Source organism: Chionomys nivalis, chromosome 22 (assembly GCF_950005125.1).
Source record: "Chionomys nivalis chromosome 22, mChiNiv1.1, whole genome shotgun sequence".
Lineage (NCBI taxonomy): Eukaryota > Metazoa > Chordata > Mammalia > Rodentia > Cricetidae > Chionomys > Chionomys nivalis.
The window spans coordinates 48,140,218-48,163,540 of NC_080107.1; the positions used below are offsets into that span (position 1 = coordinate 48,140,218).

Here is a 23,323-nt window from a genome sequence, read left to right on the forward strand (position 1 = left end):
GGAAGTGGGGGTGTGGGGGGAGGCAACAGTCTTAAAATACCATGCACCTGCCTACTGGTGCTTTTTGCACAAAGGTGGATATGGCTGGGAACTTTCATAAGACAGTTACTCATTCCGTCCACCAACTGTCAGTCCTAACACTTCCCGCATTCCTGGGAGCAGCACTCCACGTTAAGTCATTCAAAGCTCACATCAATGCAGCTCACTTTACAAGTGCATTAACCAAGATCAGAGAAGGCTAAGCAACTTTCCTAAGTTCACATGCTTGATTGAAAACGGATGAAACTTGAGCCCGGGTCCATCTCATTCCAAGATTCTTGTGCATGGTACTGTCTGACACGCCCATCTGTAAGTCATGGTGAACATTTAGGGCACGATGTTTAACAGATAGGGAGTCTTTTCTGACGCCTCCAGGTATACAAAACTAGTCTTTCTCACTACTACTAGCCTGACGCCCAGTGCCTAAGCCGTCCCTCCATCCTTGACATCCATCTGCTTCTGCGTTTGCACACTGCGTTTGCACACTGGCTATCAGAACTGACACAGGTTATTCAGCAAAGACAACTGCCAAACAAACTGATTCTGCAGAAGTGCATGCTCGTGTGAACACTCATTCTCTCTCACACGCACACATACATGCACGTACGCGCACGCACACATACACACACACACATGCATGCTCATGATAACAAGATGATTACGTAAATAAGGTTAAAACGTATTCTCAAAGGGCCTACCCGTGAAGCAAGGACATTTAAACTTGATACAGTTGGCAATGAAAAAATAACAGATGTGGCAAAGGCTTTCACTACTGGTTGTGTTTGAAATACAGCTGCAGGCTCTCTAGACCAAGGGGCTTGGCATAAGGAGCCATGCACCTATATAGTTAAGAGGTACACAAGAGGTTCTGACACAACCAGAATTGTGAGGTCATTTGAATTACTGGATTAAGGAAGTCGTTTTCACAGCCACAAAGATAATGGAGAACTATTTTGTATGCTAACTTTAAAATGTAATTAAACATGGAGAAATTGAAGACGAATGTTTAATCTACTCTAAGTTAAGGGATTCTTTTACATGAGCATAAACAAGAGGAAGAAGTCAGTTGATCAAGATAATAGTGTACACACACACACACACACACACTTGAAATACATCATACAGAAAGTGAAAAGGCAAACTGGAAAAAAATGTCTGCTACATATTTAACCAAAAAAAAATCTCCTTAGTAAATAAAAAGAGCTTCAAATTTATAAGGAAAAGATAAATATTCCAAAAGAAAAACAAAGATCATTCATATAAATATCTTAAAATAAGTGTGAATTATGAGAAAATTTTATTAACTGAAAAATTCAAATTAAAACAAGGCATCCTCTGGCAATATAAAGATAATCCTAGGGGTGTTCTGTGGCATCACATTTCAGAAGTTTTAAGAGGTTCCCTTGTGCCAGGCTGTGGTGGCGCACACCTTTAATCCCAGCACTTGAGAGGCAGAGGCACGTGGATCTCAGTGAGTTCAAGGCCAGCCTGGTCTATAAAGCAAGTTCCAAGACAGCCAGGACTGTTACACAGAGAAATCCTGTCTGAAAAAAACAAAAAAACAAAAAACAAACAAAAAAGTTCCTTTGTTTTGACCCACAATTCCTATCACTTTCATGACCTTATTTTTTGCGCTAGTGATATCTTCAGACAGAAGTGACGACACACGGATTAACTGCATCTCTAGTAAAAGATGTACTAAAAATAGTTATATATTCATAAGTAGAAGATCATGCAGCAACTGAAAAGTTTTCTTAAGAACTGCTTAGGGATTTCTTACAATCTTTATGTGAAAAAATAAATTAAAATGATAAATATTCATGTAGAAGAGGGAGACCACATTAATATACTGGGATTATGAATCAATAAATTATCCACTGAGTGTGGTGAGTGCACATCTTTAACCCAGCACTTGAGGGGCGGAGGCAAGCAGATCTCTGTGAGTTCAAGGCTAACTTGGCTTACATATTGAATTTCAGGTCAACCAGGGCTGTATAATAAGACCTGTCTCAAAAACAAGCAAGCAAGCAAAGAACCTTAACAACAACCACAAAACAAAAATTATCCTGGTTATATTTTCCTTGTATTTTCGAATTTCATCTAATAAATTACTTTTAGGAGATAAAAAAAAATTAATCCTTATTATCTTACAGGTCACAGTGTGTCAGAACAAAAACACCCTGGAGGCTTGGAAGTATTTTAGTCCTTGAAGAATCTGGTCATGAAGACAAAGGGGAGGGAATCTAATTTTTAAGCGGGTGCTGTCCACTGCGGCAAGTATTTCTCCTCTGTCCTCAACACAGTCTCCTTAGTGCTGCTGGGGCAGGGTGTGTCTAGCACTAAGAAAGCCCAATGAATAACAAGAAAAATCTGGCGGAGGTGGCAGTGCTGGTGGGGTCAAGGTGGTTGCTTGCTTGAAAGGTGAGCACAACTCAACATTCGGTGCCTTGGTGCTCCCATACTGCATGGTGTCTGATGGTGTCCGCAGGTGTCTGTGGCTCCCATACTGGATGGGGTGCATTACAGAACCAGCCTGGCATCCCTGAAAGATCCATGCGACAGCACTGTTCTAAACATTCTGCCCCAGGCCTGAGAGACTCTGCTCTCATCTCTTGGTATACCTCTTCCTATTCTTCATGCTCTAGCCATAGAGATTGCTGGCTGTCTAGGTCTCCTATCTAGAGAAATGTAGCACCAGGTCACCGCATAATATTTAGAACCTTCTTGGCAGATGCCTAGATACTGACCACACAGAGCTAAATCCTAGGGTTCAAAAAAGACTTTCCAAAAAATTGAGGAGCAGTTCTACAGCCTGAAGGAGTGACCTGGCTCACCAGACTTTCTGATGGGCCAGGCCTGAGCCAGCTCTGGTATGGAGCGGGTACTAGGGCAGCTGTGGTCTCCATCCTCAGCACACTCTTGATCAGAACTGCTGGAACAGGGTGTGTCAAGGATGGAGTCTGAGAAAGGCCAATTAAGGGCAGTACACCTTCCATTAAGGATCTTGGTTGGTTTGCTTTGTGAATTAGCAAATGAACTCTCTTATCCACCTCACTGGTGGTTAGAGTCCCACATCTTCTCCTTATCCCTACCCATGCTATGACAATGAAAACTCCTCAGGGGTGCAGGCAGCAATAGGCTAGAGGGAAGGGACTTGGCTTCGGGATACCCTTCCTAAGGCCATTATTACAGAATGATGATGAGAATCTGGACGAGACGGTGGTGCTGGAGTCATCTTGGAAGGAATGAGTCCACCTGGTAGAAGGAGACCCACTTCAAGTTACAGGAATGCCTTAAAGGTAGGAGTAAGCAGGGCATAGACATGGCATTAGCCACAGCGGGAAGGGCGTGTCCGGCAGCAGCCAAGCTTCACCTAGGACCAAGCTGGCTCCTTATGAGGAGCCAGTTAAGGAAGATAAGGCCAGGAGGGGCACGGGTAACCTGGGGACATAGAAGGGACCTAGGAACTCTGCAGGGTAACCCCCCCACCCGCAACCCCAGCCAGAGATGGGCGGGGCCAGAGGCAGCAGGTGTCCAGGCACCTGGGGTGTGAGAAGGCTTACGGAGAGCAAGAGGCGCCTGGAGGGTATCCTTTTGGGGACTTGGGGATTCCGACCTTGTCCTTGAGCATTTAGAAGCCGGCAGATTGCGTTCTCCAGCCCGAGACCTCCCTGAGCCGTGGTGTGCAGGGCCTGTCACAGGGCCGAGGCTTCGGACGTTCACAGCATCTGCTGGCCGGACACAGGTCCCCCAGCCCTCCCGCTGGGCACTCCCTCAGCGTGGCCCAGCCGCTCTACCAGGCTCCGTGCCGACTCCCTCCCACGACGCGGCCTCAACACGCTCTGTCCCCTCACACCGCCACCCCCCACGTGGCCTGCTCCCCGCTCCCGCCTCTCGAGGCTGTACCCCTCCCGGGCCACGGTACCTGGGACTCTCAAAGCTGCACCCCCTGCGCCGCAGCGCCGCCCTCTTCTGCCGCAGGAGCGCAGCGGCGGCCCCGCCGGGCTCCGGCTCCATCGCCCGGGGCGGGGGCCGACGGCTCGGGCACACTCGGGTGGGCTCGGGCCTCGGCGGTATTCGGCCGGACGCTCAGCGAGCGCGCCGCAGCCCACGCCCCGCCCCGCACCCCTAGCCGGACCCCAAGCCCCGCCCCTGTCCTGCCCCAAACTCCAGCCCAGCCGGGACCTCAGGCCCCGCCCCGAACGCCTGCCTAACCACTCCCTCACACTCTCCGTGGGGTCTAGGACCCGCTAACTAGCAGGTCCCCCTTACCACTCCACAGGCTTTAGGCTCCGCCCCTGCCTCGCTCCTACTCTAACTGGTCCCCCACCACCACGCCTCTGGCCTGAGGCCCCGCCCCTACTCAGCTAGTCCCCAGCACCACCACGCCTCTGGCTTTAGGCCTCGCCTCTGCCCCGCCCCTATCCTAGCAGGTCCGCCTTCTCCGCACATCCTGCTTTTTTTTTTTAAATGATTTATTTTTGTCATGTGCATTTGTGTTTTATCTGCACGTATGTCTGTGTGACGGTGTCAGGTGCCCTGAAACTGGAATTACAAACAGTTGTGAGCTGCCATGTGGGTGCTGAGACTTGAACTCGCGTCCGAGCCCTGCCCCTAGCCTAGCTGAGCCCGCCTCATTTCCCTGGAGCTAGCCTCAGGCCCCGCCCTGAGGCCTTGGCCCCGCCCCTGCCTCGTCCCTAATCTAGCAGACCCTCTCACCGCCCCAACCCAGCCCATCTCCTCAGTTGAGTTCAGGCCCCGCCTCCATCCCGCCTTTGCCCCGCCCCAGTCAGGCAGGTCCCCGCTCAGTTGAGCGCAGGCTCCGCCCATGCCCCGCCCCAAGTACCAATCCAGGAGGCTCCCTTACCTATTATTGGGCTCGGGCCCCACCCCAAGCCCCACTCTAGTCAGTCCCTTTGCCCTTCAGTTTTACCAAGACCCCACCCCATTTCCTAGCCCAACCCACCCCATGCCCTAGTCTGGGTAGAGGCTCCGCCCCCAACCCGTTCTTCGTGTCCCTGGTCCTCCTTAGACCAGTGCAGACCCCACCCTGCCTCCGCCCTGCCTTCCAGCCACGCCCCTCCCGCGCCAGCCTCCGGGAGATCCTCCCCGCCTGTCCTCCGTGCTTCTGTGTAGCGCACCCCAGCCCCCAAGCCCACCGCTCCTCACCAGCCCCACAGACCCGGGCTCCGCTCACCTACCCCTCCAACACAGAGCGCCCTGGCGGCTGTCCACACCTCAACTCCGCCCGCTGGCTTCTCGACCCGACCCTCACCTCAGCGCCTCCTGGTCCTTTCTAGCGTAACACCGCCCTCTTCTGGGGGCCGTCCTTCTCCACGTCCCGCCCACAGGCATGGCCCCCCGACCCTGGAGCTCCGCCTCTTCCCCCTTGAAGCGGGGGGGGGGGGGGTCTGTTGTACTAGCTGCAATTCTGCGTCGCTAGAACCTTGGTACTCCTGCCCCAGAAGCCCTCTACTGCCCCGCCCACACCTCAAGCCCCGCCCACATATCGCCGCCTAGGAAGCCTCTTCCTCACTTCAGCTGGTGCCTGGGTGATGCGGGTCTTCCTGGCTGAACTGGCGGTCCACGATGAGGTTTGCACTATCTCAGGATCCAACCAGTCAGCAGAAGGAGGCACTGCTGTCTCCTGGTGGCTGTTTGTGGTGTCCGACACAGTGAGGTGAGGGGGCTGGAGCTTTGGGGCTACCAGTTGTGGGTCCAGGTTCTCATTCATCACCTTCCAACTTTGTGACACCCTCCCCCATTTCCACCTGAGTCACAAGCACCGTCTTAGGGTCCTTGAACACTGCACTGTGCTTGGAAGCAGGAACTCATTGAGTAAAACTAAGGATAGTTATGCCATCTGTTTCTATTTTAGGTTTCTGTTGCTGTGATAAACACACTGACCAAAAGCAACTGAGGGAAGAAAGGGTTTATTCGGTTTATACGTTTATAGTCCATCATCTGGGAAGCCAGAGCAGGAACTCAAGGCAGGAACTGAATCAGGAGCTATGGAGGACTACAGCTTTCTGGCTTGCTTCCCAAGCCCACCTGCCCAGGCATAGCAGCACCAATCCCCCAGACTTGTCCATAGGTTAGTCTGATAGAGGAAAGTGCTCAGTAGAGAGTTCCTCTTTCCAGGTATAGCCCAGGTCTGTGTTAAGTTATGCATGGGGCTCTTTCAGTGTGGTCATGAGGTTCTGGTCTCCCTTGATGCTGCACAAGCAGACTGGAGAGAGAATGGATGTGTGCCATGGGGATCCCCAGCTTGGTTCTCTAGTTCATTATTGATCAATTGATCTGTGACACACACACACACACACACACAGCGGGCTTTCTCCTTGGTTCTTGACACATGTTACTACTAGACAGCCTTATTCCCACATGTAACTAACTACTAGACAGCCTTATTTCATGCCTTGTCCTCCCCCTCTAATCAAACTGGAGTGGGTTTGCTTTTTGCTGAGTGTCATGGCTTACTCCCAACATATCTTTTCAGACTGAGAGCATGTTGCCTGGAATCCTCCCTCGGTAAGCTCCGGTTTGCCTGCTTTCCTCCAGGTACATCCTGTCCTGTCTCGCTGACCTCCCGCCCCTGCCTACAGCCTCCATGTCCTCTTAGGAGTCCCCAGACCTTTTGTCCTCCTCTCTGAGAGACCCACAGCACTGCCCCTGCTCCCTCTTCCTTCTACACATTTGCATGCTAGTCGCTCTCAGCTGAGCCCTGGGCAGTCTGCACCTCCTCCATGTCTACACGTGACACTGGACTGCCTGCCAAAGGGACTGCGTGGGACTCCAATAAATACAACGATATTCATTGGAAAACACATTTAATTTCAAAGTAAACAAAGATGTCTGTACATTAAAGTATTAATTAGTGAAACAATTATTATCAGTGTAACAAGCTGAAAAATACAGCAACTTGATACAAGACTGAGGTAACAAAATACTTCACCAAAAATCTAAAGAATCCCAAGGAGGGATGATGTTCAGTGGTTATTGCGGATGAGACAATTTACAAATAGTAGAGAAAGTCCTTACACAACGGCATGCAGGGTCTGCTGGGAAAAGACAGCTTGGGAGGATGCAGTATATTTAACAAGAAACAAACTAAGATGTAGAAACTCATTTTCAGTTCACTTGGAAGAACACAGAAAGAAACTGAAAACTACTCTCTAAGCAACATTTAAATGCTAAGTGGGAAACCATGCATTTTGGCACGAAATTATCAAAGGTTATACCTAATAAATGAATTGCTATTATTTAATTACTAAATGGTCATAGTCCTTCCAATAGGCAGAGGGTTTACGCCATGCTGCTGTGAGTGGGACTCTGGGACTGTCCACAGGACGCATACTTGTGAAGCAGCAGGTTACAAGGTGGACTCAAGTCCAAGTCCAAGTTCTCAGCTCCCAGGGACACGCAGCGCCCACTCATACTGTATTTGAACTTGACATTGAAGTTAAAGACTAAAAGGAGGGAGCCTGTGAATACTGCGAGCATTCAGACCCTACTCTTTCATTCTGCCTTTGGCGTTCTCCCTGTAACCATTATTGAACACAGCTCTGTATCTGGCTGCTCAGAGTCAGTCAGAATCTGGTGTGAGGGATGGCGCTCCAGCTAGTCCTCCATGCAAGTGACTCTCACAGAAATCCCATGCAGTCTATTTGGGTCTTCTCAAGACTTTCTGCAAGAACCAATGCATGAGATTTGTATTCGGGGTAGCAGAGAGCAGGGCTTGCCGAAGTTGGTGTGTGAGGTGGGGATTATTTGTTCACTGACTTGTAAGATCTACTAAGGGACAAAAATTGGAGTTGTCTTGTTTCTAGCCATTTTCATTCTTGGTAGAGCCTGATGTACAGGAAGTATTCACTAGAGAGATGAATGTTTATGCAATAAATACAATTTCAAAGGGGCTTTGTGCTGTCTTTTTTCTTCCTTTTTTTTTGTAACATGAGAGCACCCAACATATCACTATGACATAGGGCCAACTTAAGGGTCATACAGAAGGGAGGCCGTGGCTTTGGCAATATTCAATAGAGGTTGCAAGCAGCCGCAATGCTGGTGCAGAGCTTTGGAACCCACTGGAAGAATAAAGCAGCCTTGGTTTAAAAATGGCTTCCCAGTTTTACACATCATTTTCTATCTGAAAAATAAATGGTATATAAAAAAAAACACACTTTTCTTAGGTTTGGGAGGTGAGAACAAAATGGTGGAAGAAACACTGGCCATCTTGGTAAGAAAGACAGAGAGATCTGCTGGCAAGACAAGGTAAATCCTTCACCAACAATTCTAGTGTGTCCACCTGCTCAGCATCTCACTCTGGCAAGCGCCCCATGGCATCTGGTCAGGGAAGGGGAGGGGAGGGACCACACTCTCCCACTGGCATGTCTAGGACACGGCTTATGCTGCTTCCCACCAAACCCAGGCAGCACAAAGCTTTTTGCTCAGCAGCATGCACTCAGCTGACCTTGAGTTACAAGACTCATACACTGGGGAGGGACAGAAGTCATCCCATAGTGAGTGGGTGGGCTCTTCTTGGGACTTCACAATATTAGCAGTTGTCCATTCCAATTTCAGACATCATGCTACAGCTTTCACTCTGGGGGCACCACAGTCTGTTTGCATGACAATGCAAACCTCCAAATCTCACAGTATCTGTCTGCTAGGGAAGAGTCGAGCAAAGCAGAACTGCTTCCTTCCAGGCTAAGAGTCCACCAAAGGACTCCTGCCTCTGTCCCCTGAAGCCTGTGGGACAAGCCAGCACTGGGGATGCCAGCACTGAACTCATATGCTTGGTCTAAGGCCCTGCTTGAGAGCCAAATCTTTTAACCCTATCTCCAGAGCTCTTCCACCACCTTCAAGGTTTTTTTTTTTTTTTTACTAACAAAGTCCAAGCGGCTTCTTCAAGAGTCCTTGGTGAGGATGCTTCTGGGAGGGGAGTCTGGTTTTAATTAGGGAGCTTAGGTGATTTGAAAATAATTGTGATTGTGCTCTTTCAGATTAGGCCCAAAAGAAAACACGTGTGCTGGGTAAGACAGGTCTGTAAAGGGCAGAAAGTTCTGAGACTGAAATTCTGGGGCTTTGGATGTCTGCTATTTCAGGTGTGAGAACACAAAACAAGCTGAAGAGTGGACAAGCCTAACGGAAACTCGTACCGGATGTTCTGGTCTTACAGCTCTGTCCAACCTTCTAACTTCAAAGGTTAAAGGGCAGGATCAGGGTGGGTGTGGGTTAAAGTATGACCATGGCATGGTTCTAGTCAGAGATGTCTGCAGTGTTTGGCATTGCCATTCTTCTGGATTCTAACTGGAAGAGATGTTCGTAGAATCTGGTGAACACACCTGAACCCCTGGTATGGGCAGATATGCAAGGCAGCTGTGGTCAAGTTTTGATGCCATTGACTTTATCACCTGGAGTCTCTCTGACGTGAAAATATCCAGGCTCTGCTCACAGGAAGCTTAGCTTCAAAAGACAGCAAGGCTTGACCAAAACATACCTCCACGGTAACGTCAACTTCCCTAACAAGTCGTTAGTATTTTATAGAAGTATCACTGTTTGGTTGTAAAACAGAAGTGGGTTTTCTGGTGATGAGTTCACGGTTATGGTGTTGTTTGAAGTTTCTTGATTATCATTGGAAGTTCTTTGGGGTGGTTTGATAACTGGTTACTGTGTAAAACCCTGATACCCACAGGAACCCAGAAATTCAGCCTTTTTCAGAGAATTGTTTGAGGATTTTCTTCCCAGTGTAGGAGTGCCCAGATTCACGGGGGAAGAGGGGAGGGGGAGGGCATCTGTAATGATAAAGAGCAGAATTAAAATGCGTGAATGAAAGCCACCTGACGTATGACAAGAGGTCATAGAGACCCTTGTTCGTGGTGCAGACGCTGGAGATCTCTCTCCCTAGGTCTTGGCTCTCTTGCCACCTGGCCAACAACAACTGGGTCCTTGGACTTGGAGAACATGCTGGTGACTACATTTAGGGGCAAGACTGAGGGGGCTTAAGGCCTCCATGTCACTCAGCTCCCTGTGATCAGGAATCAGTGTGGCTGCCCTGGCAGTGGTGGCAAAAGGGTGAGAAGACAGGAGCAGAATTCTGCCCTGTGGGAGAATATGGGGTGGAGTAGCTTCTACCCAACTGATCACTGATCACTGTGGGGGCCTCCAAGCTGCTGAGAGAAAAGGCCACAACTTCCCACGCCAGTGTGGTGGGAGCGGGCGAGATGAGGAAGGCCATAGGTCCACTAGGAGAGCTCATGGTGGGGAACAAGCAGGCCAGTGCTCCAGTCCATGGTCCTGAGACTGACTCTGCCTCAGGAGAGCAGACAATGACAAGACCCAGGAGGGGCTGGGGCCCAGGAACCAGGCCATCCAGATGAATAGCACCCATAGGAACAGAAAACAAGACACGATTTAAGGCATCGTTTGTTTACAGTAAAGGAATTCGAGGGACCCTTAACACAGAGCTTCTGGACTCCTTCAGACTCTTCTTACAGGACGAGGCTGGAACTAAAGCTTTAAGCAGGGCCTCAAAGCCATTATTAAGTGAGTGATGTCACAAGTCTTCTGCCAAAATGTATGTTTCTCAGAGAGTTCACACTCACTCACTCATACACACGCATGTATGGCACACACACGCAGAGGATGCTTTGGGGGTAAACAAAATCTGAGGTGGCCCTGTGGGTGAGCGGCCCATCCAGCAGCCTGTCTCTGCTCTCCAGACTCTCGGGGGTTAATGCCATCCACTCTGTGTGCAGAAGAAAGCACGGGGAACCCAACGTGGGTCAGATGCTCCCTTGATGCAGAAGCAGCTGGTGGACAGATGACGGCCCAGAGAGGGGGCATAGGGTGCGCAGTTTGGGGTCTGACAACCACCCTGTAGGGAGGGGCTGCAGGATGAGTCATGAGAGTTGCTGTGGGTTGACAGGTGGATCTCACACTGGGGAGCCATCCAGGACTGTGAGGCTACAGGCCATGTTCCTCGAGTCCAGCTATGAGGCTCCAGTGCCTTGGCCCAGGGCTTATGCCCAGAGCTGCTCTTCTCCACCAGACCTAGTCCAGGCTCCCAGAAGCCTTTGAAGTCACGCCAAGTCCTGCAGATACTTATTCAAATGACATAAGGTTTGCAGGTACCTAAAAGAGAAAGCTCACTTGCTTGTCAAAACTTCAACCCCCAGAAAGGGGCAGGGGTTGTTCCTGTGGTTAGGGCCATGCAAGTGTGGGGAGGGAAGAACATGGCAATGGCAGCCACCACTGACCACTGACTGCCGTGTGCCAGGCATTACTCTACTTCCTATGCGGTGTCTTGAGACCCCACATGACCTCTATTAGGCAGATGCCCAAACTGTCTCCATTATGTAGATGAGGAAACTGACGCTTAGACAGGCTAAACATAAAGTGAGCCAAGAACCAGGGCTGGGGCCTGAACCCACATTCCCCACCACTATGGGCCCTGATGAGGTACGGGGAATGCTGGGGGATATCATTAAGGGATGGTAGGGAGTGGCACAGGAGGGGGAGAAAGTATGGAAGGTCATGAACCCCACCAGCCCCGCTGTCATAGTATTTCCCTGCCCTCAGAGCTGCCTCCAGACACCCAGCTTGAACTTCCTCCCTTGGCACTACTGGAATGTTCTAGATTGATTAGACATGATTCCATAAAAATACAAACCCATCTCGGTGTCAGTTTTGCCAAAATGAGAAATCGGAAAAAGATGCACTTCTGTACCGGGAGGCGGTGGTTCCAAGTCCACAGCCTTAAACCTCACGGGAGCAAGAAACGGGGAGCTGGTTCTAAGACAGCCGGCAGAACTGACAGAGAAAAGTGGTACAACAGTGGCCTGCAGCCACATGTGCCAGCATTGCTCAACCTCCAGACTAGTGCAGAGGAGCAAATAGCAGGTCGGAACATACAGCCATGGCTCTGTCATTAAAGGAGTTTTTTAAAATTGTAAGGAGGGCTGGGGTGTAGCTCAGTGACATAGCACTTGTATGCAGGTGAGCCCTGGATTTCCCCCGGGAATAAAATGCAGCAGGGACATAACATGCTAGGAGAAGAAAAAGGTCCTGGGGAGGAAATCCGGCGTTATGCCCCTGACTGCAGGGGGCAGGGAAGGTTTCAGGACCTGTGTGGGGGGTTCTAGGTTTTGGCTGGGTGGGGGTATATGGGTGTTTTTCTACTGCTGTTTTTGGCTGTTGTTTTATTTGACTGTTTGTAGCTCAGGCTGGCCCTATGATCTTCCTGCCTCAGCCTCCTGAGTGTCACCACACCTAGCTCTACTGCTGTTGTTTGTATGTTGTTACACATACATTATAAATCAGCCTAAATAGATTCAGTGTCAGAAAAAAAAATTTTTAAGATGTGCAAATAGAAACAGTCTTCACGGCAGATTCCACGCAGAAGGCCGCACCTCTGCAACACTCTTTCTTGTGCACTGAGTTGTCTCTTGGGCACACAGGCACTGTTCTTCGTTGTCATTGTTGTTGTTTTGGTTTTTCAATACAGTTTCTATGTATCACAGTTCTGTTGTCCTGGAACTCACTTTGTAGACCAGGCTGGCCTTGAACTCACAAAGATCTGCTTGCCTCTGCCTCCCCGAGTGCAGGGATCAAACGCGTGAGCCACCACATGAGTCACAGTGACTGATTTAAGTAAGCCTCTACCACTGAGTACTGAAGTTGTCTCCATATTTTATACACCACAGAGTATGATGAAAGTGGATTGGAAATAAAAAGGAAACAAGGCATAAAAAGAAAATTCATTTTCTAGGTCTGAAAATTGGACACATACATGGCAGAACTTTGCCATGACATGCCATATTCGCCAGTGCATGAAATCCTGCCTATGAGTCCTTTGGACCACGCGCCAGTCTGCCACATGGACTTGCTGTACTTTCTTGCAGCTGTTCCTCTCCTGAGCGCATCCTCACTCAGGCTCCCCTTGCTGCTCTGGCTGAGGCTGTCTCTCTCCCCAGCTAGGACCTCCCACGTGTGGCTAGTGAGCTTCAGTGTGCTGTGCTAGCTCAGGGGTAACAAAGGAGCATGGGGCTAATGAGGCCAACATGGAAGACCCAGCTTTTCCTCCTGACAAAGCTTGCTGTAGCAGCAACCTTGTTCAAGCTTCAGCCTTGTTCCCTTTGGTTGCCTTGAGATGGCAGTGGCCCAAGTCACAGATCCTCCCAAAACAGAGATGGGCAGCGAAGCTGATTTAATACATAGAATATAGTAAGTAAACTGGGCTGCAAGTGTAGCTCTGCGGCAGAGCAATTACCTAGAATGCTTGTGGCCCTGGGTTCAACCTCCAGCACTGAAAATGACTGTCTACTCATCTACCTCACAGACAGACACATATATGCAAACACTCTAAAACTATAGAATTATACTCTCTTGTATGTCATTGTAGAAGTTTTACACGAATATGCTCATATCCATACAGGAAATATCCACATAAATTTAAAAACAAATGAGATCATCATCCTTGCCTATGCCATGACCATTTGGACCTCCTTAGACCCGCTGCTATCTTGCTGATGGCTATCTGGTGTTGCTGAGGAATCTCTGGCAGGCTAGAGGTCTCTGGTGTTTTGTTTTTCTCATGAATGGTGACACAGTGAGCATGCATGCTTTAACATAGAGTCTTTTGTTTTGTTTTGTTTTTTTGAGGCAGGGTTTCTCTAGAGCCTTTGAACTAGCTCTGATAAACCAGGCTGACTTTGAACTCACAGAGATCCACCTGCCTCTGCCTCCTGAGTGCTGGGATTAAAGACGTGTGCCACCATACAGGGAGTATGTCCCACAGCCCCACAGCCCCACAGGTAAATCCAAGTGTAGCTTACTTTAGGCCTTGCAATTATCAGTGCTGCTCACATGGCATGCGGGAAGCAGGAAGTTTCAACCTACCCCCACCTTGTGCTGAGGCTGGAGGCTGCCATTCCTGCCACGGGCTGAGCCAGCAGGGGCCCTGCTCCTGGCTCTCTTGCACAGTGACAGGGACTCTCAAAAAAAGTGGAAGTTGGAGAGCTCAGTTTGGAGCTACAAGGTCAGAGGTGAGAATCAGGTGACCCTGAGTTGGGTCCCAGCTCCACACTCATTAACTATGGGACCTCACTTTTGAGCCTCAGGCTCCTTGGTGTATGATGGAGACAGTAAGAGAACCTGTGTTATAAGGACATGGGAAGACTCTGACAGTGGCTGACTGTGAAACCTTCTGAGTGATGGCTGACAAGGAGAGGGGTAGGAGCGCAGAGGAAGAGGTTACACCAGTCTTGCCTGGCAAATGGCTGGCCCTAAATACCCTAATTGTTAGTTGTATACTCCCCAGGGTAGTGGACAGAGAGACCTATTAGTTATTTTGGGGTATTCCAATGAAATCAGCTCCAGGGAACAATCTAAATAGATGCTAGAGCTAAATCACTGGATGGTGTCACACTTGCCCCGCACTGTCCCTGACTGGGTATGTCTGTGGCAGTTTCTGCACTTAAGGGTCTCTGGTGAGAAACAGGATCTGGGAGACGTTACCTGAGGCCTGTTGCTTTTACATGCATCATCCAAGTGCTTGTGCCACAGTATCGCGTGAAACCGGGAGCCCGTCTGGAACTTGTAAACATTGCCTGATGGGGAAAAGAGGCCCTGGTTAAGGACGCACAGGAGGGCTGGTCCTCGTGTGGTGGGAGCATGAGTCTGCATAAGAAAAACTGCCACAGTCCAAGGGTGAGCAGGTATCTTTGACAAGGTTTTGAGCACTTCTCAAACCAATGTTTCCAAATATATGAGATACAAAGAAAATCACCGATAGCAAGTCTTTGCATGTCTCTGTCCCCACATCTAGTACCCAGGGCTGGTAGCAGGTCTAATATCATGCAGGGATTTCAAGATGAACACCAATGAGGTTCTGAGATGCCTGCAATCATGCATGCTATGGAAATGCCTCTCATTACTTCTGGGGACAAAACTCACAGTAGTTCTGAAATTCTGTCAACTCATGTTCATATTCATAGTGGAAGGAAGACACCATTATTTGTAACTGAAGACCAAGATATAATTTTTCACGTCCAGCTGATGGACCTATTTAATTCTATCAGTGGGCATTGCCCCCGGACCTCATGTCACCTTTCCCTCTGCCTGGAGGTACTGCTTTCATCTAAGACAGTGGCTCACAACCTGAGGGTCACGAGTCCTTCGGGGGTCGCATAGCAGGCCTCTTGTATATCAGATATTTACATTACAATTCATAACAATAGCAAAATTACAGTTAGGAAGTAGAAAATGAAATATTTTTATGGCTGGGGCCACCACAACATGAGGAACCACATTAAAGGTCTCAGCACGGAAGGTTGAGAACTACTGCTCTAGGCTCAAACAAGAGTGGCCTGTGCTTCCCAAGGCCACAAAGGCTCACAGCGGAGCTTGTGTGGGCATAGCTGTCTTTTTCCTGATGAAAAAAAATCACTGGCCCTGGCCAAGGCTGCTGGGGAAGATGCTCCAGTGCTACCGGGTAAGGATACCTGTGTGAATAGCAGACATGCACTAGTTTACCCCAGTTTAGAGCAGAGAACAATCTACTGCCTCTACCTGCAGAGCTCCTTGAGGCAGCTGGGTGCCCTTATTTCTCAGCTGCAAGCATGAGAACATGACACTTATAGTCCCCTGGTCTATACTGCTATCACCCTTCCCAGGGAACTTGCTAGAAATGCATAGTCTTGGTCTCTAGCCAGATCTACAGCCCCAAAATCTGAATCTGAATAGATCCCAGGATGACCGGCCTGTGCTTGAACCCTGTACTCAAACGTTCCTGTCAGTTACGTGTGAGCACATACAAAGGGTTTGCTGTTACAGCAAGCTCACATGCTGTGGCTGTTGGCTTTCTGTTTGGCAACTTGGGCTACCCAGGAAGCTGGCTGTAGACTGCTGGGCATGTTAGTGAGGTCCCTGGGTAAGGTGGCACTGGAACCTCTCCCTCCTCTTAGCAGGCAGAACCAAGGGAGGATGGAACCCGTAGGGACTGAGAGGGAAATGGGGAACATCGAGCTGGAGCTTTTGGAAGTTGCACAGGTTCTTCTGATCTGCCCTTGGACCTGGGCACTGTGCAGTCTCATAGTAAAGCTATGCCAGGGGTTCCTGAAAGCCAAGCCCCAGACTACTCTGGCCCCAAGGTTTTTCCTTGTCTAGCATTGGTTGCTATTTCCCTAGACCCTTGGGTCACAGATTGAGGAACGATAGACCTACTAAGTCAAAGGCTAGGCCACTCTTATGGCTCAATGGGAACGTCAATCAGAACTAAAACAGCACCAAAGACTAGACTGGACACCAGGCAAACCTAGTGTGAAGGAAGATGATGAACTCAAAGCTCCCAGAGCTCCAGGCTGTGTATCTGGTCAGAGAGGGAAGAGAGGTGCTGGCTCAGTCTGCTGCCCACCTTTGTCAGGGTTATTCAGCTGGAAGATATCCGGGTGTTCAGGGTCATCGGGCAGCTGCACCATCCAGCCTATGATGGAGACCTTCTTTCCAGGTGTAGATTTATACTAGAAAAGAGCAACAAACAGCTGGGAGCTGGGCCCACACCCTGCCCTCAGCAAGGGAGACTAGCATGGGCTAGACAAGTGTCCTGCCCACCCTAGCCCTTGCAGCCACAGGGGTCACTCCCACTAGAGGAAGTGCAGCAAGGCAGTCTTTTTAGGGGACTTACGTGTTTTCTGTCTGTGCCCCGCAAGGACTTGGCTCCATAGTATAGGAGGGTGGATCCTGAGAGCACGACCCAGTACCTGGTCCACGAGGACAGCTGCAGAAGTGTGGGGAGGGAGTGGCTTCAGGCTACCTGATCATGATATGGTTATCCCCGTTTATGCCAACCCAGCCCCCCCACCTTCTCTGGCCCTCTGCCATCACTTTGTGGTGCCATCTCTATCCAGCTCCAGGAGATCATTTCTCCCCTTTTACTTGTTCCTTTCTACACCCTGTGCCTCAGTGAATAAATTCTATGTATTAGGGGAGTTGGGCCAGTGTTCCAGGAAAGAAAGGCATGCTAAGCTATGCCAAGTTGCCGACTAGAAATTGAATGCTTGCAATGGGTTTTTCTGGACAGACTGAGAGCTGAATTTTGAGGGCTTTCTGCTGGCTGGGCCAAGCTGGGACCTTCACTGGAGCTCTCCCATTCTCCCGGGAGCAGGTCATCTGGCAGCAGGATATAGTCCTCTTCCTAGTGGGAGCAGCTGTGTCAGTCTTTTAGGCCCTAATGACACCACAGGATGCACAGCAACAGACATGCATGCTCAAGTGAAAAAGCTCACGGCACATTCACCCCTACTGTTTGTGAGGAACGCGGAATTCTGGTCTCCTCCATTTCACTTGAAAATGCTAGTCCCTAGCGATGAGACGGCTTAGTGGACGGCGGTGCTAACCTAACGATCTAAGTGTTATCCCTGGGACACAAGTGGCAGAAGTGTCAAACCAACTGGTGTGGTTTGCCCTATGACCCACTCTGTACGTGCGGGTGTGGGATGGGGAGGGAATAAGTCTATACCACAAGACTGACTTGGGGCCCCATGCCGTAGGAGGCTTCGAGTGTAGCCAGAGCTGGGGTGGAAGCTCTCCACCTTATCCACCATCCAACTATCCAACTGGCAACTAGAGACACTCTAGAGTGCCTGCAGGGGGCAGGTGTCAGGGCCCTGGCATCTTCCCGGCAGGTGGTATCTCCAGACAACTCTGTGGGGGGACAGATGGGCAGAGCAGATGCTGTGAGGAGAGGCAGCTCGAGGATGAGATTGCCACACAAGGAGCTGAAGCTCTGTCATGTGGGGTCATGGTGGCTGTGACATAGGAGTCCGACATGAAGGCTGGTGGCGACCTGAAGCAGCTCCTGATACCTTGTCCCATGCACTTCCCACTGGTGCTAGTATGCTGCCAGGGGGTGAGGAGTCTACATAGGAACACCACACAGCAACCAAGGTACTGCGAGTCATGCTGCCTCCTGGGGCTGTGCAATCCTCTTCCTTCCGAGTGTCCAGGCCTCACAGCTCTGCCACCGATGGCCTCCAGGAGGAGATGAAGTTTCATCTTAAGTCACAGACAGAGAAACTGAGGCCGTTTTCTCCTCAGTGGTACAGTCAGGTATAGGAGTCTGGTTGGCAGATCTCTAGACCAGGCTACCCCCTGAGCCCACAATGCCGCTAGTGGTGTATGTGTGACTTACTGCAGGCTTCCGGCCTTCCTTGAGCAGGGTTTTCCGTCTCAGAGGCCCCTCCATAGTGGGCACAGTGGCTGAGCTGCCCACAGTACAGGTGCAAGGGCTCGTGGGGCTGAAGGGAGACTGTCAGTTAGATACGGCCTCAGAGCAGCTGATACCTGATACCCTCCCACCCACTATGACTTCTAAGTGCCTCTCACTTGTGAGTCTTTGATGTCTACATAGTCAGAGGTCTCTCCAGGCTGGGTCAAAGCCACCTAAGAGCAGGGTGAACTCCCACAGAGAACACTCACCAGGTTTCCATGCCCCGCCCTACCCTTTGCTTCTTCCTAGCTGCTCCCCACACTCATGCCTGTGAAGCCTGAGCTCTTGCAGTCCTGCTCCGGAAACCCCTCCCTCATGCGAGCAGGAGAATGCAAAAGTAGACGGGTACAATGGAAACGAGGGACGGGAGCCCCACACTGCCATCTGTCCTCTTTCCTCCTGGCTCTTCTTGCACCCTCTCCCTCGAGATCAAGTGCTGTCATAGGTGACAATATTCAAGTTCTGTCTTGTGCTCCAGACTTTTGTGCTGCTGTTTACTGGATGTCCACAGGCACCTGGCTCAAGTTGGTCACCGAGCCATGTTCTGCAACCTAGTAAGTCCCAAGGATGTAACCATGTCTGACTGTCCATCCTACCTCTCTGCCAAGGCCACTACATCTTCCTTTGGATGATAGGCTAATCTGTCTCTGGTGCCTGCTTCCATTCCTGCCTCTTCCCATATACTCTTCATCCACACAGTTCTTATTCTCTACCAGGCTTCTCCCTGGGGTCTGCTGCTCCCGAGAGGCAGGTAATGTCCTTGTTTTTACTGAATGTGGCTCTGCCCACCTCCCCAGCCTCCCCTGAAGCTCCTCTCCTCAGATGTCTCACAACGCAGTGGTTCTTGTTCTCACTGAGCCTCACAGCCTCAGTGTCTCTGACTGGGAGCTCTGGCCCTGTGAAGCCCCTCTCCAGTTATCTGGCTAATTCTATCTTCTTGCAGTATTATTTTCTCTACTGGCCCCTCCTCTCTCCCAGAGGGCCCCAGACCTCTCTGGAGCAATGGAAGCACCAGGCACTCTTATGATACACTTGGCACAGAGCCTTTCCCCCAGCAAGCACTCCAAAGCTATGTGTCAAGTGAGGAAATGAACAAATGTGTACCTGTAGACACAACTCCTGGTTCTGGGAGAATTCCGAACTGGAACCCGCCAGTTGGGCCCCAGCGTGGCGTAGAGACGTCCCCTGCTTCAGAGGAAAAGGGGTGAATTTTAGTCACAGTCTGGAAAGACCAGCTGATCCTGAAGGAGGTAGGAGCAAAGACAGTGAGGTCAGCCCAGCCCCTCCCCTCTTCCTCCTTGGGTTCCTCACTCCCACTGCAAGCATCACATCTGGAATCACCTGGACAGGGAACCCTGTCCCACATCTCCATCTGGGGAAGCTCCTGGGTCTCACGGGACTAGTTCATAAGCATTTTGACTGTTTACCCTTCTTCCAGATTCTCCCATGTGAGTCTCTGAGCTGTTTAACAGAAATGCCATGTTGTCCACAGGGTTCATGTTTAAAGTACACACAGACATAGAATGGTGAGCAATCTTGCACATGTGGCCAGGCCACATAAAATAAAGCATTATATTCACCAGGCTCTTTCTGGACCGTGTTGCTACACTTAATCTCTGAACTGGCTCTTTGCTGGCTCCCGTGTCCCTGAAACTGCCTCTGGAACTTGATGGCATTGAGGACTCTGGTTTTAGGGCCTCCCCATGGGCTTGGCCTAGCTTCACTCTCACCTGCTCCTGAACCAGGAACCTCTCTAGGGGTGTGTGTCACTTCCAACTCCACCTCTTTGGTGGGGGAGCACACACTAGCTTGTTCTATCCTTTCCTGACCCTGAGGCATACTCTGTCTCCACCTACAGCTTCTCTGCAGGATGGCCAGCCGATGATACAACTGTCTGTATAAAGTCCAAGTCTAGACTTATTGTTCAGACGTGCTCTGTTATCTGCAGCTATCCCTGGGCTGTTGCTTACTGCCAATGAACACCCTCACTGCAACCATGAATATCATATCAGCTAAGAAGAAACTTCTGATGGCCATGTTGAGTCTACTGGACAGGGGCCGAAGTTCAGGGCTGGTCATCTGTTTGGAGGCTCAGGGATCCTCCTGTTTATCCACCCCTGCTCTTTAAATGCTTGTTACCTCAAGTCCTCAAGGTACCCCAAGTCTTAGGATGGTCACAGGCTGACGCTGCCCTACTGTGTAGCGCTAACAAGAGAACTGGTACACCCAGCTCCCAGCCCAGTGACCACACTGTTCCCTTCTCTTCCAAGCACAGCAGGCTGGCTACATGTCCATACACCTCTTCCCAAGATCCATGCATCTGCTGTATTTGCTGACAGGTAGAACATGTAGATGTCACCACCAATGACCGTTCCTGACACAAACCAGCAAGGGTAGCAGCAGGGTAGGGCCTAACCCTTGCTGAACATCCCAGGCTGCTGTCTTCCCTTGCCAGCAACAGGAACTTCTCAGGAGCTGGCTCTGACCACAAAGGTTTCTGAAGTGCTGTCCTCTGGAGCTCTCTCTGTTGTTAGGACATGCCCTTCCTCCAATGGTCAGGACTCTGGCAGGAGCAGCAGCCCCCGTGCACCATCCTCTTGAAGGTTGTCTCCCTGCTACTCTAGGGTGGTAGGAAGGTAAGACTGTCTGAAGTTGCCAGTCCCTCAGGAGCAGGGTGGGGAGCAGGAGCCCTTTCTTGACAGACCTTGGCAGAATGAACATCTGCCAGAGAGCAGCCTGCAATCCATTTCTTTCAAGTAGTCCAGTCTGGAGGCCCTTTGCAGAGGAGGGGTTCAGTGTGAGGGACAATGTATGGACAAAGGCTCAAGCGCTGGGTGCTCATCTGCATCGGGCCCCTGTGCTCACGCTCACCAAGCTCGTCCAAGCACCATTATATTATCCTTCGCAGACAGAGAAACTGAGCTTCAGCCACGAGGATCTACTTGTCCAAGGTACAGCCCCATAAACAAACATCTGAATTCAGGTCCATTTGACTCTACAGCCAACCCCTCACTTGCCAGGAGACTCGACTTTTTATAACTGAGAGGCTGGGGCTGGTGTGGTGGGGACCACACTACATTTGTGTGTGCCTTGCTAGCACTCTACTCTCATAAGTGTTGCTGCTTTGAGAATTACAGCTTCCACATGTGCCCATGTCCATGAGGCTAAAGGGCCAAGACAGAGTCTGAGGTCTGAAACTCTTCTCAATTCCCCATGCTCTGCAGGGGGGCTGCCCAGCACTTCAGAGTCGCTGTCTTGACAGCTGCTTACCATGTGCCACCTACCTGCTTCCAAGAGCATCCACACAACCCTACTACAGAGGGGGTGCTGCCCTCAGAGCTAAAGATGAGAACGCAGGCTTGAGGAGACACTGGCCTGCTGCTGAGATGGAGACGCAAGCGTTCACAGAGAAGGCCTGCTGCTGCCATGGGATGAAGGGCCTCACTGTCTTACAGGGTGGACACCACAACCTACCCCTGGAACCATGTGGCAAGCCCAGGTAAGGAAGGGCAGCACAATGGTGGCCTTTTCACACCTCTTAGGAGACGAGAGCCAGGGCAGTATCTACCCTTCTCTGCCTGTGAGCTGGGAGTAGCCAGGTTCATCCACCACAGGAACCAGACAGCCTGCTCCTCTCCACTGCCTACAAGGACACAAACTGCAGAGCAAATAGACAGTAACATCCAAGGAGCCCAGAAACCCTGGGCTCTCTCCTGGGACCTTAACCCCAGAGTCACAGGCATCTTTCCTACCATCATTCTGGGAACATGTAGCTGAACACACATTCAGGATGGCTCTGAGGTATACCAGACCAGAGGCTCATGGGAGGTTTGCTCTAGGGAAGATGTAGGCAAGCAACCAGACAGACAAGCTTATCCAACAGGGTTCATAAGACAATAGTGATGACAATAGTGATGTGATGGTGATTAGATGAGACAGCAATGAGGAGGTGGTGGAGAGGATGGTGGTAGTGAAGATGGGATGGTGGGTGCCAGGCAATGCACTCAGCAGTATTCTTCACTGTCTCGTTTAACCTACTAGGTAGGCACTGTTCCTAGCCTGCCTCATGCATAAGAGACTGGCAGATGGGGAGTCACTTGCCCAAGGCCACAACACTAGAAAAGGGAGCCAGGTGGAAGTAGCCTGTACAGCCCGATGAGCACGTGGGCTGAGCAAGGCGTTGGGTCCTAGGCCAGCATCAGGTTGTGGGCATCTCAAAGTTGGAATTCATAAGGCAGCTGCCCATACAGAGGGTGAGGGAACAAGAGACATCTTAGCTGACAACTCTATCTAGGCCCTAGAAATCTTGGTCTTAGCGGAAGTCATCCCTCACATCACTTTCCTGTCTCAAATACACAGTGCCCCACTGGGAGTGATTTGTGGAAAGGCCCACAGGGTGCTGTGCACCACAGCGCTTACTGCCCTGGCCAGCCCTAGAGGAACTGTTAGTCCCATTGGTCACTCTCATCTGAGGGTAGGAAATGCCAGCCTAACTCCTGATGAGCCCTGGGATAGCCCTTCTTGCAACCCCATTTGAAGACCCTCTGCTCTCCTGGTGCACATGCCCTTTTTTGGGGGTAATGTCCTGGAGTCACTAAATGAGTTCCTAGGAACCATACTGGTAAAACACCACATGTTTCCATTATTCAGGCAACTAAGTATAAATCAGAGCCAGATTTCGCTCCTGGCCACTGGGACTTAGGTCAGGCTGGAAATCTGGCCCAGTGACTGGGAAAAGCTACCCACTCGAGCCTAGCCACTGTACGGCATCCAGGACATCCAGAAGTCTGGTCTGCAGTGGGAACAGTGCGCACCACAGACATGTAGCAGGAAGGACAGGCAGATAGACATGCAGACTTCTCCATTTCTAGTCACTGGCTCTGAACGAGTCAGAGATGAAGAAGCTGTGGGTTCTCCATGAAGCAGCTGCTGACTGACAGGACCCAGCCTTGACTGCAAAGGCCAAGGACAGGGTCAAGTTCCACATCCAGAAATCTTTGCCTGTTATTTTCCAGA

General features: G+C 50.5%; 2 protein-coding genes across 17 annotated transcripts in view; both read right to left on the reverse strand.

The window, feature by feature from the left end:
• Garnl3 (GTPase activating Rap/RanGAP domain like 3) overlaps positions 1-5,332 on the reverse strand; it is a 165,208-nt gene extending 159,876 nt beyond the window's left edge. For 2 of the 3 annotated variants that reach the window (XM_057754573.1, XM_057754571.1), the window contains exon 1: positions 3,965-4,148. In XM_057754573.1, the coding sequence (XP_057610556.1) occupies positions 3,965-4,056 (92 nt within the window). In that variant the 5' untranslated portion in view covers positions 4,057-4,148. Of the gene's footprint in view, positions 1-3,964; positions 4,149-5,240 lie in introns of those variants that run through there. The other variant, XM_057754572.1, reaches the window with a different exon arrangement.
• A 1,547-nt stretch (positions 5,333-6,879) lies between these two features.
• The window catches only part of Ralgps1 (Ral GEF with PH domain and SH3 binding motif 1), a 223,701-nt gene continuing 207,257 nt past the window's right edge, over positions 6,880-23,323 (reverse strand). For 9 of the 14 annotated variants that reach the window (XM_057755015.1, XM_057755021.1, XM_057755022.1 and 6 more), the window contains 5 exons: positions 19,412-19,495; positions 18,230-18,335; positions 16,724-16,816; positions 16,454-16,559; positions 11,180-14,648 (listed from right to left, as the gene is read on the reverse strand). In XM_057755015.1, the coding sequence (XP_057610998.1) occupies positions 14,449-14,648; positions 16,454-16,559; positions 16,724-16,816; positions 18,230-18,335; positions 19,412-19,495 (589 nt within the window). In that variant the 3' untranslated portion in view covers positions 11,180-14,448. The other 5 variants (XM_057755023.1, XM_057755019.1, XM_057755020.1 and 2 more) reach the window with 4 other exon arrangements.